Source organism: Hyaena hyaena, unplaced genomic scaffold (assembly GCF_003009895.1).
Source record: "Hyaena hyaena isolate Hyena2069 unplaced genomic scaffold, ASM300989v1 scaffold_1382, whole genome shotgun sequence".
Lineage (NCBI taxonomy): Eukaryota > Metazoa > Chordata > Mammalia > Carnivora > Hyaenidae > Hyaena > Hyaena hyaena.
This window is the reverse complement of record NW_024082018.1, coordinates 136,015-149,610: the sequence shown is the minus strand read 5'-3', so window position 1 is coordinate 149,610 and position 13,596 is coordinate 136,015. Positions and strand designations below refer to the sequence as shown.

At 45.2% G+C, this 13,596-nt stretch overlaps 1 protein-coding gene across 1 annotated transcript; it reads left to right on the top strand.

The window, feature by feature from the left end:
* Nucleotides 1–826: 826 nt before the first annotated feature.
* Nucleotides 827–5,471, top strand: LOC120225398 (sperm mitochondria associated cysteine rich protein). The gene is made up of 2 exons (XM_039223613.1): nt 827–999; nt 4,837–5,471. The coding sequence occupies exon 2, from the start codon at nt 4,857–4,859 to the stop codon at nt 5,253–5,255; it is 399 nt and encodes a 132-aa protein (XP_039079544.1). The 5' UTR covers nt 827–999; nt 4,837–4,856; the 3' UTR covers nt 5,256–5,471.
* The last annotated feature ends 8,125 nt before the right edge of the window (nt 5,472–13,596 follow it).

The window sequence follows — 13,596 nt, the reverse complement described above, 5'->3', positions numbered from 1 at the left end:
CCCTTGAAGGCTGAGGACGCCTGGGTGGTTCAGTAGGTTAAGCATCCGACTTCATCTCAGGTCATGACCTCACAGTTTATGAGCTCAAGCCCTGCGTGGGGCTTTGTGTCTGAGCCTGCTGAGCTAGCCTTAGGTCCTCTGTCTCCCTCTCTCTGCCCTCTTCTGTTCATGCTCTTTCTCTCTCAAAAATAAATAACCTTTTTAAAAAGAAACCCTCACAGCCTCCCAAGGCCCCCAGGACAAAGCCCAAGCTCTCCTGGTGTACAGGCCCTCATCAGTACAGCCTCTACCCATGTTTGTGGCTGACGGGACCTCTTCTCCCTTCTCCCCAGGCCATCCAGCCACACTGGGCTCCTCCCACACCTTGTCAGTGCAGGTCCATCTGGGTCTGAACACCCTTTCACACATACCTCCATGCCCCACTTGAAAGCACACTCCTTCCAGAAAGCATTCCTGATCCCAAGCCTGGCCCCATGTGTTCCCGTGGCGCCCTGGGCTTGCCTGTACATCATTCTTATGATATAGGATTGACACTTTTTATTGTCTCTATACCGAACTGGAAAAACACTGGGCATGTGAACTATATCCTATTGAACTGATACACTTCATGTTTAGGACAGAGCCTGGTAGATAGTAGATGGCTTATACAAACGTGACCTTTAGGTTTCCTTTTTAGGTGACGGGATAATTGTGATTAACTACAGACCTCCCTTTGTCCCTCAGGAGAGGAAAAGACAAGAGGATTTAAGAGATCTGCTGGTGGGTTACCATAGTCACAGAATCTTGGGGCAAGAATGGCAGTGTCACAGAGGCTTAGAACCTCAGAACCTGGGTGCTAGGAGGGAAGAGAAACTGTTTGGCATCTCACAGTCATGGATTCACTAGGCTGGTGAGGGGAGGGCATATCTGCTGGAAGCAGTCCACGGAAGACCGTTTTCTGAGGGGCCAAGCATGACCCTCACAAATTGAGAAGAAACTGAAGAGAAGTAACCAAAACAGGTAACCTAGAGAAAGTTTGCTTTTTTGGGTCTTCTCTTCATGTCATTTCTCACTGGTTGAAGCCCACATCATGTCATACACTGTGCTAAACCCTGAGAATGGTGGCAGGCAGGAGGCCCAGATGTCTGTGCTCAGGAAGCCGACAGACTAGAAAAGTCAGATAATTAGGGAAACCACAGCTGTGTGAGAATATAAGAGGTCCAGGACCCCCCGGGAAGTTACATGGAGGCACCAACCCATGAGCCAGGGAAGTTTTCCTCAAGGGGCCAACGTCGAAGTTAAGATTCACATGCAGTGAGGGGCTGAGGGAGAGGGCGGGAAGGCTGTTCCAGGTCCCCACAGAGGCCAGCAGAATGCATCTCCTCTGAGCCAGTCTGGTGAGTATGAAAAAGGACAGTGAGTGGAGATGAGGCTGGGCTGGTGGGCGGAGGTCAGACAGAAGCCGGCCTTGCCGTTCTCCAGGCTCAAGGCAGCGAAGGCAGCAGTAGCTCAGAAGGCAGGGACCTGAGACAACTCCTTTCCCTCCCAACGCTGCAGTGTGGAAGACTGGTTTCTCACTTCCTCTCGTGGCAACCTTCTCCCATTCAGGACCCGTTCCCAGGGGCTGTCTATAGGGGAGGTGCTCAGAGGGGATGTCTGTGGGGGCAGTTAGGGGAACCCCTGGACAAGAGCTCTGGGTGCTCTCTGGTGACCAGGGTAAGAATTGATTTTGTAGGACTAGCCCGGCCTGGACTTGGCCTTCCAGAGAGGAGGCTCCAAACTGTCAGTTCAGGAGCACTGACCTGCAGGAGGAGAAAGGGAGACCACAGACACAGAAGAGGGGAAGAGACTGAGAGAGAGAGAGGCAGAGAGAAGAAGGCATAAAGGAGGCAAAAACATTCACAAAGGAAAGCAACAGAAAATGAGAAAGGGGCTCCCTGCCCCCTTTGGACCTCTCAGGTCCTGGACTCGGGTTTGGCCCCTAGGGCACAGGTGTAGACAGAGAGGGTTCCAGGCTTCCTGCACACGTGCACACCCTGCTGTGGCTGCTGGCGCCCACGCACACACAGACTTTACCCCCAACAGCCTCCAAGGCCGCAGAGGAGACTGAGAGCAAAACTCTTATGGCCTTTTACTCCCCTCCTCTCCCCCGGTTCATGCTGATGCCTGTTTTGAGTTCATTTTCTGTGCGTCTCCCTTGCTCTGCCTCTCTCCTTCCTCCTCCCTCCCAGGCAAGGCAGGGCATCCACAGGTCTCTGCCACCTCAGCTTCTTTCATCATCTCTTGAGCTGGAAGGAGGGACTGTGTGACTTGTCCCCACTCCCACCCCTTAGGAGTCCTGGTCCAGCGTCATCGTCTTAAAACTAAGTAGAAAAGTCCTCCTGAATGACAGAATTAATTCCTGAGCGACAGGCAAGCAGGCAGTCACAAACAAATTGAGGCCAACACCCTCCTCCCGCAGTCACTTTCCCCTCGTGGGTGAGAGCCTGCCGCTGACCCAGTTCAGACTGCAGCTGAATGGCCGAGGACTTGGGAGGGTGGAGGGTGTAGACCCAGTGGCTGGGGCCCTTGCAAGGTGATCCTCCTCAAATTTCTTTCACGCCTCCTGCTCTGGCTCAGGAGATTCACAGCATGGTCGTCCCCAGAGGGGAGTGGCCACAGTCCAGTCCCTGGGACAGCAGCAAGGAGCATAGCGACAGGCTCCCCAGGCAAGCCCAGGGGCTCTTTCCCACAGAGGAACTCCAAGATGAGGCTCTGTCATTTCCAAAAGTTGAGGTGCAGAGAGCTCCGGCTGGAGCAGCACACAGACTCACTTTGAAAGTTACTGTTTGGTGTAGGGGTGGGGGGCGGGGCTCAGCGGGAGACAGCTTGTGCGCCTGAGCAGACTGAGGTGGATGTGCAGATGGAAGGGGTTCAGGCTGAGAGCCTGACACCTGTCCTCTGAGACAAGCAAGGCCCTGGCTCTGCCACGAAGTGGGTCGCCTGTAGGCGTCAGAAGGTCCACCTGACTTGAGAACCCTGCTCGTCTTCAGTGAACAGAAGCACGAAGGGGATGACATGCTTTCTGTTCCACTCTGCCCCCCAGGAAATCTTTGGTGTTAGGGGGATTTTTAGGGGGATGGAGTCCCCCCACCCTCAGAACATAGAAAAGAGCAGAACAAAAAGATGAAAGATATGGCTTTCAAAGAAAGCATCAGGTGGAGCATTTGGAGCAAGGCAGGGCAGGCCAGGAATGAGATGGAGAGCCTGGAAGGGTCCATGGGCAGGAGGCATTGAGGCCAGGGCAGGAACAAGTACCCCGTGAGCTGCTGGCACAGGCCGCAGCGTCAGAGCCGATGAACAGGTCCACAGAAACCTCTGCTTGGGCCAGCCACACGGCCGTTGTCAGAAACCTCAAGTCCTTCCTTGTGCCTGTGCTTCCGCACACACACACACCCAGGTGCATGCACACGCGCACACACCAGAGGTACGAGTGTGTGTGCCTCGTGGAAGGCCCACAGCAGTCATTGGTTCAGTTTTAAAAACTGGTTTGGGCCAGAGGCTTATCCGTGAGCGCTGGAGGCCAGAGGGCCGTGGCAGCTTTACCTCGGCTGCTGTCTCGCCCATCTGCCTCCACCCCGGAGACCAGGCTCTCACAGACTTGGCACCTCCCAGTGTGGGTGTGTAGCCTTGTGAGATGTCCCCTCTGGGGGCACATGCTCATTCTCCCTCCTTCCATGTTGCCTCAAGTCCAGATGACTCCCCAGGTCACTCTGCCTTCTTGACTCCTGGCCACTTCTAGACCCTCTGTCCTGCTCTGGGACCTTGACAGCAGCTTTTGTCCACCTGCTATTGGGGAGATGGGGTGAAGACCAGGACGTGGAGGCGGGGGAGAAGGGGCTGCCATAGGGCCACATATTAGGCACATATTAGGAATGAGGCCTTGGGAGCTGGCCAGGGGCACTTGGATTTCCTGGGTGGGTGGGGTGCAAACACAGGGTTGTCTTGGAATTTCCCACTCCTAGAAGAATCGGGAAATTACACAAGTCCTGAATGGCTGGGCTTGAGGACACCTATAAAGTCTCATTTGGCCTCACTATAGAGACCTATAGAGACCAAGAGAGAGCCCAGAGGTGGAGTATGAAGTGAGCTGCAGCTGCCCCAGGGCCCAGGAGTTATGGAGGCCGGCCTGGACTCAGCTGAGATCTAAGATACCCAGTACCAGACCCTCTCCTCTCTTCTTCATTTCTGGTCACTGAAGCCTCCTGCCCCAGCAGCTGACTTCCCACCTGCTGAGAGACGGGAGCAAGGCGATGCCTTCCGGAAGGGTATGGTGGGAGGTCACACAAGGTGCAAGTCTCCTGATGCCCCTGGGTCTCTGGGTGCCGCGTTCGACACCAGACCAAGTATGGTCCCCGAGCTGGGTCAAAGCCTGGCTTGGACCCACTTACAGCAGTTGACGGAGACCTCCAAGACCCAGGTGTCCTCATATGGAAAACGGGCAAAAATGCTGACCTCTTAGGTGGGCTGTGGTCATTCATGAGACAATGTTTGTGAAGTGCCTGACGATAGACTCGAACTCAGGCTACTAAGTGTCACACTATTCCTCACTAGCTGAGAGACCTTAGGCAACTTTCTTACATGTTCTGATCTTTGCATTTCCATCTGGAAAATGACCACCCAGTGAGGAACCAGCACACCGCCACATGGAAAGGCACAGAACTGAGGGGCTGACTGTGTCCTCTGAGGCGTCCAATTCTGCCCTCCCAGTCTGGTCTCAGTTTTCACTCTGGGGATGGATGCACTTGGGGGTCAGAAAAGGGGGAGTGAAAGCAGTCAGCCAGCTGTCCTTCTCAGAATGTTCTTCTCTTTTTCCAGGACCTTCAAAACTCCGGAAGATGTGTGACCAGCCAAAATACAGTTCATGCTGCCAGTCAAAAACCCAGTGCTGCTCACAGAGGCCCCCGTGCTGCCCACAGAAGCCCCCAAGCTGCCCGCAGAAGCCCCCAAGCTGCCCGGAGAAGCCCCCAAGCTGCCCGCAGAAGCCCCCAAGCTGCCCGCAGAAGCCCCCAAGCTGCCCGCAGAAGTCCCCAAGCTGCCCGCAGAGGCCCCCATGCTGCATTCAGTCCAAGTGTTGCTCTCTGGAACCTAACCCCGAGGGCACTTGCCTTAAGAAGGACTCTGAGCCCACAACACCCCAAACTCAGGACAAGAACTTCCAAACCGAACAGCAGCCCCAAAGTCCAAAACAGAGGCCCAACCCAGGTGTGCTGGGGCAGAAGAAGCCAAACAAGTAGAGGGGTCATGTCCATCGCCTGGTGGGGTCAGGCGAGGCCTACATTTAGAAAAGTTATTTCTCACTGACAATCATTTACTCCCAAGCAGAAGCCCCTACTTCCCTTCACTGCTCCCCACCGGGGGCCCAACTAGAAATGAAGCTGATGAAGCTAGAACCGTCTCTCCTAGTGACCCTGACATTAGATAGCACAAAAATAAAAGAGCATTAAAAAGAACCTCGCCTCCTTTTCTCCTTAATCTGTGAAACCATTTCACCCATCTTGTCGTAGTCCATGAAAATGTTCTGGAAATGTCATGAAACCAGAGCCAGGAAACCAGAGCCTGGAAGCACATGGCCTCTTGGGGCAAAATGAGGGTGACTCATTTGTCCTGGTTTTGTTTGTTTGTTGTTTTAGTTTATTTATTTTGAGAAAGAAACAGAACATACAAGCAGGGGAGGGGCAGAGGGGAGGGTGAGAATCCCAAGCAGGCTCTGCACTCTCAGCACCGAGTCTGACCCGGGGTTGGATCCCACAAACCCTGAGATCGTGCCCTGAGCCAAAACCAAGAGTCAGACATTTAACTGACTGAGCCACCCAGAGGCTCTTAGTCCTGGTTTTAAAATGAAAGCCTTGGGGCGCCTGGGTGGCTTAGTCGGTTAAGCGTCCGACTTCCGCTTAGGTCATGATCTCGCGGTTCGTGGGTTCGAGCCCCGCGTCGGGCTCTGTGCTGACTGCCGGCTCAGAGCCTGGGGCCTATTTCAATCTGTGACTCCCTCTCTCTCTGACCCTCCCCTGCTCACGCTGTCTGTCTCTCTCTCTCCCTCCTAGAAATAAAAATAAAACATTAAAAAATAATAATAATAATAAATAAATAAATAAATAAATAAATAAATAAATAAAATGAAAGCCTTGCCTTCCAGGGACCCCTCCAGCCCCAAGCAAAGTGGAGCAGTTGGCCACCTTTGGTGCCAGAATACCAGTGCCCCTGGGTCCCTGGTTACCACATTTGAGGCCAGAACAAGCAAGAGGCCATCCCTGGGAGTGAGTCCTCTCCCCCACTGAGAGATTTTAGGTGGAGGTAGGGCCCCCAGGCAAGCTGTGCGGTGGCACAGACAATGGAGTCTTGGGGCATCAGTGCTGGCTCCCTGGTTCTAGAGCTCATTGTTCAATCTCTCAGGCTCTATTTCCTCATCTGTAAAATGGAAGTAATGATAATGCCTCATAGGGTTTTTATGAGACTTAAATGGGATAATTCCCTTAGGTGCTTAACATCGGGTCAGACACATGGTGGCTATACAGTACGTGGTTCTCAAACTTCTCTTTGCTACCAGGTCCTGATTTTGCTGCAAAGAACCTCCCATGTTCTGATAACGTGTCCCCAAAACATACCTCCATTAATCTAGGTGGGCAGGTAGAAATAGAGAAACCTGCTTCATTCACCATACTTTTAACCCCTTAATGTTTCCCACCTTTTTGGCATATAATTTGGCATATAATTGAGGGATATCATCACGTCTAAACATTTTCTAATGCTGCTTTGTGTTTCCTCCTTCATAACTGTCCCACCCTACAATCCCCAGAAAACAAATGATCTACTTTTGGTCCCTATAAATCTGTTTGCTCTTTCAAGAATTTTCTATAAATGGAATCATCTAGTATGTACTCGTTTATACTTGGATTCTCTCACTCAGCAAAACCACTTTGAGATTCAAACAAGTTGTTGCATGTATCAATTATTCATTCTTTTTTATTGCTGAGTCGTGAATGCCCTCATCATATGGATACACCTCACTTTTTAAATCCATTAATCTATTGATGGGCATTTGGGTTGCCTCCCAGTTTGGCTACTACAAATAAAGTTGCTATGAGCATTCATGACAAGTCTTTGGATGGACATAGGCTTTCATTTCTTTTGGGTGAAGCCTTAGGAGTAAAATGTCTATGTCAGTAGTAGGTGTATGTTTTATTTTTTAAGAATCCACCCAACTGTTTTCCAAAATATTTGTCCCATTTTACATTCCTTTGAGAACTATATGAGAATGCCAGCTGGTGCACATCTTTGCCAACATTTTGTATGCTCAGTTTTTCTAGTCTTGGGTATTCTAATAAATATATAATGTTATTTCTTTGTGACTTTAATTTGCACTCCCTTAATGGCTAATGATATTAAGCACTTTCTGTTTGCCCATTTGCCTTTATGTATCTTCTTTAGTAAATTATCCATTCAAATATTTCCTCTGTTACTTTACTGAATTGTTTGGTTTGTTATTGCTGAATTCTGAGGGGTTTTTGAAATATATGTATTCCTGATACAAGTCCTTTATCAGAGAAGTTATTTGCACATATTTTCCTCAGTCTGGGGCTTTATCTTTTCATTCTCAAACAGTTTCAAAGAAGAGTTCTTAGTTTTGATAAAATCTAATTAAACATTTTTTTTCTCTTATGAATCTTATTCTTGGCTTCATATCTAAGAAATCTTGCCTAATGCTAGGACACAAAGATTTTTCTCCTATGCTTTCTTCCATAAGTTATCTTTTGCATATGATGAAAGGTATGAACAAGGAAGTTCTCTATGGGGGTGTACAGAGGGGGTGTGGAGGACAGTTATGGAGTTGTTTCAGACTACCTTTTCTCTACTTGATTGCTTGTGCATCTTTGTCAGAAGTCAACTGGCCATATCTGTTTGCATTTATCTCTGAATTCTTATTCTGTTCCATCAGTCAGTTTGTTTATTCTGCCACTATTGTCTTATTTACTGTACTTTAAATGAAGTCTTGAAGTCAGACAATGTAAGTTGTCTATTTTTGTTCTTTTTCAAAGTTGTTTTAGCTGTTCTAGGTCTGTTGCACTTCCATGTGAATTATAGAATAAACTTGTCATTTTCCACAAAAAGGAAAGAAAAGAAAAGCCTGTTGAAATTTTGACCAGGATTTAATTAAATCTATACATTGAAGAATGGACATCTTTACAATATTGAGAGTTTCAATTCATAAATATAAAATTATCTGTCCATTTATTAGGTCACCTTTAATTATTTAAAATTTTGTAGTTTTCAGTGAACAGGTTTTGCCCGTATTTTGTCATATTTCCCTACATATTTCATATGCATCATCAAAGTGATCATATTGGGAACAGTATTTTTTAATCTCCAGCTTCTGATTTTTACTGTTAGTATATAAACCACAATCATTACTATTTAGTATCTGTATGCTGCTTATTAGTATTAATAGCTTCCTGTAAATTCATAGGGTTTTGCATACATTTTATCCTTTTTGTCCTGTCACTTGAGAGATGTTCATTCTCTTCCTATTCTGTTAAGAGTTTTTAACAAAAATGTATGTTGGATTTCGAAGGGAAAAAAAGGTCTGCATTTATTGAGATGTTTATAGCCCATTATATGGTGAATTATGTTGATTGGTTTTTGACGGTTAAAACAACCTTGCATTTCTGAGATAAACCCTATCTGACTGGGTTGTTTAATCCTTTTTACACGTCCTTTTATTTGATTTGCTAAAATTTTAAGACGTTTTGCCTCTGTGCAAATGAGTGATATTGATCTACGGTTTGGGTTTTTCTTTTTTCCTCTAGAGCAAACTGTGAGAGAATTGGTATAATTCCTTCCTTAGATGTTAGGTTTCACCATCTGTGTCAAGCTGTTTCTTTGTGGGAAGGTTTTTAATTAAAAATATAATGTTTTAAAATGATTTAGAGTGTTTCAGATTATCTATTCCATTTTGAATGAATGTTGCTAGCTTTTCTCTTTTAGGAAATATATTTTACCTGTTTTTATGTATTGGCATAAATAAATATTTATTTATTGTTTATATATGCCCTTATTATTATTTAATACCTATAGAATTTGTAATAGGGTGACCTCTTTCGGTTCAGGTATTGGTCCTTCATGTCTTCTCTCTTTGTTTCTCAGTCCGACTGTCATCTTCATTGATTTTATCAGTCTTTTAAAGAACCAGATTTTTGTTTCATTGGTTTTCTATGTTGCTTTCAGTTTTTATTTTACTGATGTCTGATCTCATCTTCATTATTTCCTTTCTTCTGCTTACTTTGAGTTTAACTTGTTTTTCTTTTTTCTAGTTTCTTAAGATGATAGCCAAGGCCATTAATTTGAAATTTTTGTCTTTAATATATACACTTCATGCTATAAATTTTCCTCTAAGTGCTGTTTTAGGTGCATTAAAAGTTTTGTTATGTTGTTTTTATTTTCTGGCTGAAAAGACTCCCTAATTTCCTTTCTGATTTCTCCTTCGATCCATGAGTTAGTTATAATATTTTAAATTATTATTTTCCAAATGTTGGGAGATTTTCAAAAGATCTTTGTTGTTTCTAATTTTTTTCCCCTGTGGTCAAATAACATCCTTCATATGATTTGCATTCTTTTCAATTTATTAAGTCTTCTTTTGTGAACCAGAATATGATCCATCCTGGTAAATGCTCAATGTCCACTTGAAAAGAATACATTCTACTTGCATTGCGTGGCGTCTATGATAGTATCAGTTAGGTTGATTTGTTATACCACATGATGCAAGTCTGCTATATTTGTACTGATTTCACAGCCACTTGTTTCATCAATTATTAAGTGAGTCATGTTGAGAGCTCTGGCCATAACCGTGAATTCCTCTGTTGTTTCTTGTAATGCTAATAATTTTGCTTTATGTATTTTGAAAATCTCTGATTAGATAAAAATACTTAGACTTATTATATCCTCTTTATAAATTGCCTTTTAATCTTTAAAAGATGACCTTGTACCTCTGCTGATATTCTTTGTTCTAAAATCTACTTTGAAGTCAGTTACTTCCTTCAGCTTTGTTTTGATTGGTAGAAGGCAAACATTTCTTTTACTTTTAACTTATTTGTGTCTTTAGAACAGATTCTTTGCAGGTAATATATAGTTGAATCTTTAAAATTGTCCATCGACTGATGAATGGATAAAGAAGTGGTATATATATATACAGCAGAATATTACTCAACAATCAAAAAGAATGAAATCATGGGGCTCTCAGGCAGCTCAGTCGGTTAAGCATCCAACTTCAGCTTGGGTCATGATCTCACAGTTCATGAGTTTGAGCCTCATGTCAGGCACAGGGTTGACACCTCAGAGCCTGGAGCCTACTTCAGATTCTGTGTCTCCTTCTCCCTGTCCCTCCCCAGCTCACACTCTGTGTGTGTCTCTCTCTCTCCCTAATAAAGTAAATAAACATTATGAGGTGCCTGGGTGGCTCAGTCGGTTAAGCGTCCGACTTCGGCTCAGGTCATGATCTCAGCTGCGTGGTTTCGAGCCCTGTGTTGGGCTCTGAGCTGACAGCTCAGATTCTGTTTCAGATTCTGTGTCTCCCTCCCTCTCTGACCTTCCCCTGTTCATGCTGTCTCTCTCTCTCTCTCTCTCTCAGAAATAAATAAAACATTAAAAAAAGTAAACATTAAAAAATATTTTTAAAAAAGACTGACATCTTGCCATTTGCAACAACGTACATGGAACTAGAGTGTATTATGTTAAATTAGTCAGTCAGAGAAAGACAAATGTCATATGATCATATGACTTCACTAGTGGAATTTAAGATATAAAATAGATGAACATAAGGGAAAGGAAGCAAAAATAATACAAAAACAGGGAGGGGGACAAAACATAAAATACTCTTAAACACAGAGAACAAACTGAGAGTTGCTGGAGGGGTTATGGGTGGGGGGATGGGCTAGATGGGCGAGGGGCATTAAGGAGGACACTTGTTGAGATGAGCACTGGATGTTATACGTGGGAGATGAACCACTGGATTCTGCTCCTGAAATTATTATTGCACTATATGCTAACTGCCTTGGTTGTAAATTTTTTGAAAATGTTAAAAATATATAATTGAGTCTTTTAAAATTCAATTGACAATCTCTGCCTTTTAGTCAGAGTATTTAGATCACTGCTCATAGTTTGATTATTGCTGTTGTTGAGTTTAATCTAGCATCCTGAGACTTGTTTTCTGTCTTGCCTATTTTCCGTTTTCTTTTGCACTGGGTTTTTTATGATCTCATCGCATCTCTGTTTTTGACTTCTCTGTAAGTCTTCCCTGTGTAATTTTGGTGTTTACGCTGGGATTTACTGCATGGATCTCTAACTCAGCAAAGCCCATCTCCACGTTATACCCCTTCCCTTAGAGCACAAGAACTTAGAAGCAGTATGCTTCCTTCCCCTTCTGGCCCTGTTGGCGTAACATTTTTCTCTTCCACATGTATATATATATATATATATATATATTATACATCTGCATCGTACATATAACATTATATTCTCATCGTACATTGCTCTCAATTTCACATTAAATAATCATCTATTCTTTAGCTAGATTTAAATGGTAAATGAAAGGGGCGCCTGGGTGGCTCAGTCAGTTAAGCAGCTGACTTCAGCTCAGGTCATGATCTCATGTTTTGTGGGTTCAAGTCCCATGATGTAAAAAGCAAAGGAAGATGTTCTCTGCTGAGTCTGCAGTGGCTATGATTCTGGTCATGGGCTGTGTGCCATGGCTCAGACTTAGGAGACTAGTAGGCTCAGGAGACTAAAAATGAGGCTAGAAAACCTTTTAAAAATGTGATGAGGAAGTTTCTTGGATCTTTCATTAAAGGCTAGGGTTCTGGGGCATAAATATTTGGAATGGGATGGAAGATTCCCTGAGGTCCAGCTCCTTGATGCTGCCAACCTGATCCTGAATCAGAAAACAGGAACCCTAATGTTAAGACAAATGGCCTACTCCACTTGAAGAGGCTGGACATGGGGGCAGTGAGGAAAGGTAAGTCAAAGAAGCATTACGAATTAAAAGGAATAATTTCAAATGCAATCACTATGTTAAGGAGATAGTGCACCCCCATGTTCATTGCAGCATTATTGACAATCGCCAAAACATGGAAACAATCTGTCTGTCAACGGATGGATGGATAAAAGAGATGTGAGATACTTTGAGGACGTTATGTGAAGTGAAAGAAATCAGACAAAGTAAGACAAGTAATGTGCCTTCTCCCTTACATGTGGAAGGTATGAAAGCCAAACATAGAGGCAGACAGAGCAGTGGTGGCTGCCAGGAAGTGGGGGTGGGGAAAATGAGATGTTGTTCACAGAGAGTACAAATTCCATTTACAAAATGAGTGAATTCTGGGAATGTACAGCATGGTGACTAGACTTAACAGTATGGTATTATATACTTGAAAGTGAGTAGATCATGTGAAATGATAGCTAAGCTTATTATGATAATCATCCTGCAATATATGTATGTATTAAAACATTACACTGGACACGCTAAACTTATGTGGCACATTTCAATTATATCTCCATAAAGCTGAGGGAGAAAAGGAACGATTTCAGTGACAGAAAGCTCATGTTAACAAGGTGGCATTTTGGAGAGATGCAAACGAGTCTTTAGGAGTCTGTCACAGCCAGCTCCCTCTCCCTCCACCCAGAATGAAACTGATTGCTGTGTGCTTGGCTGAGCACTGAATGAATTGGATGAGGTGCATTTAGAAGTCATGGACAAAAATTGCAAACTATATTTTTAAACTCTGACATTTTGCTGTATACACAAAGATGTTCATACTATGCAAGGCCTAGGAAGCTACAGAAGATTGGGTTCCCTGATCCTCAGCCAGACAGAATGTTCCTCTCTCCAGGTAAAATCCCACTGCACTTCCCCTGGCTCCAGCCCCTCTCCATTTGCCTACTTCCTGGAGGTGGATCCAGCACAGACCCCTCAGGAGGTCTGGGGCCCATCTGGTTTTATTAACCGTCCAGCCCTCACAGAGGTGCCAGGCACTCATCTCATCCCTGAATGCAGACTTCACATTTATCTTTGGCGTCACAACCAGCTAGCTTTCTTTGCTGCTCTGAGCTGCCTAGAGGCAGGATGGATTGTGGCTAAAGTTCCTGCTGTTGCCCCAGCTGGAGGCAGGGAGTGAAGCAGTAAAACTTGAAGCACAGAAATACCTCCAGCCACGTGTCAGGGCACATGCCAGGAGACAGATGGGGTCTTCTTTCTGCTCTTGGAAACTTGGGGTTATTAAAGGAAGGGGGGTTTACAAAGTCACATGATCAGCACTGCCACAAAAAAAGGAGAGACAGCATGGGGGAGCACAATTTTGGAATGTTGAGACCCCATCCTTTCCTCCCACAAAGCACGTCCCTCTGGTCAGCAGCACACGATCCAGGCAAGTGTCTGGGGCTGCATTCTCAAAACAAGCATCCTGAAGTTTCTACACAGGCTTTTGGGATTCATGGCAGACATGTAAAAACCTGTACCCTCCATAAAGCAGGCTAAATTAAGTAGGAGTGTGAGAGGAGATCCTACAGTGCCTGAGGTTAAACCAGGCTCGC

Coding starts and splice junctions, on each gene's coding strand:
- LOC120225398 (XM_039223613.1), top strand. CDS start 4,857: ATGTGTGACCAGCCAAAATACAGTTCATGCTGCCAGTCAAAAACCCAG.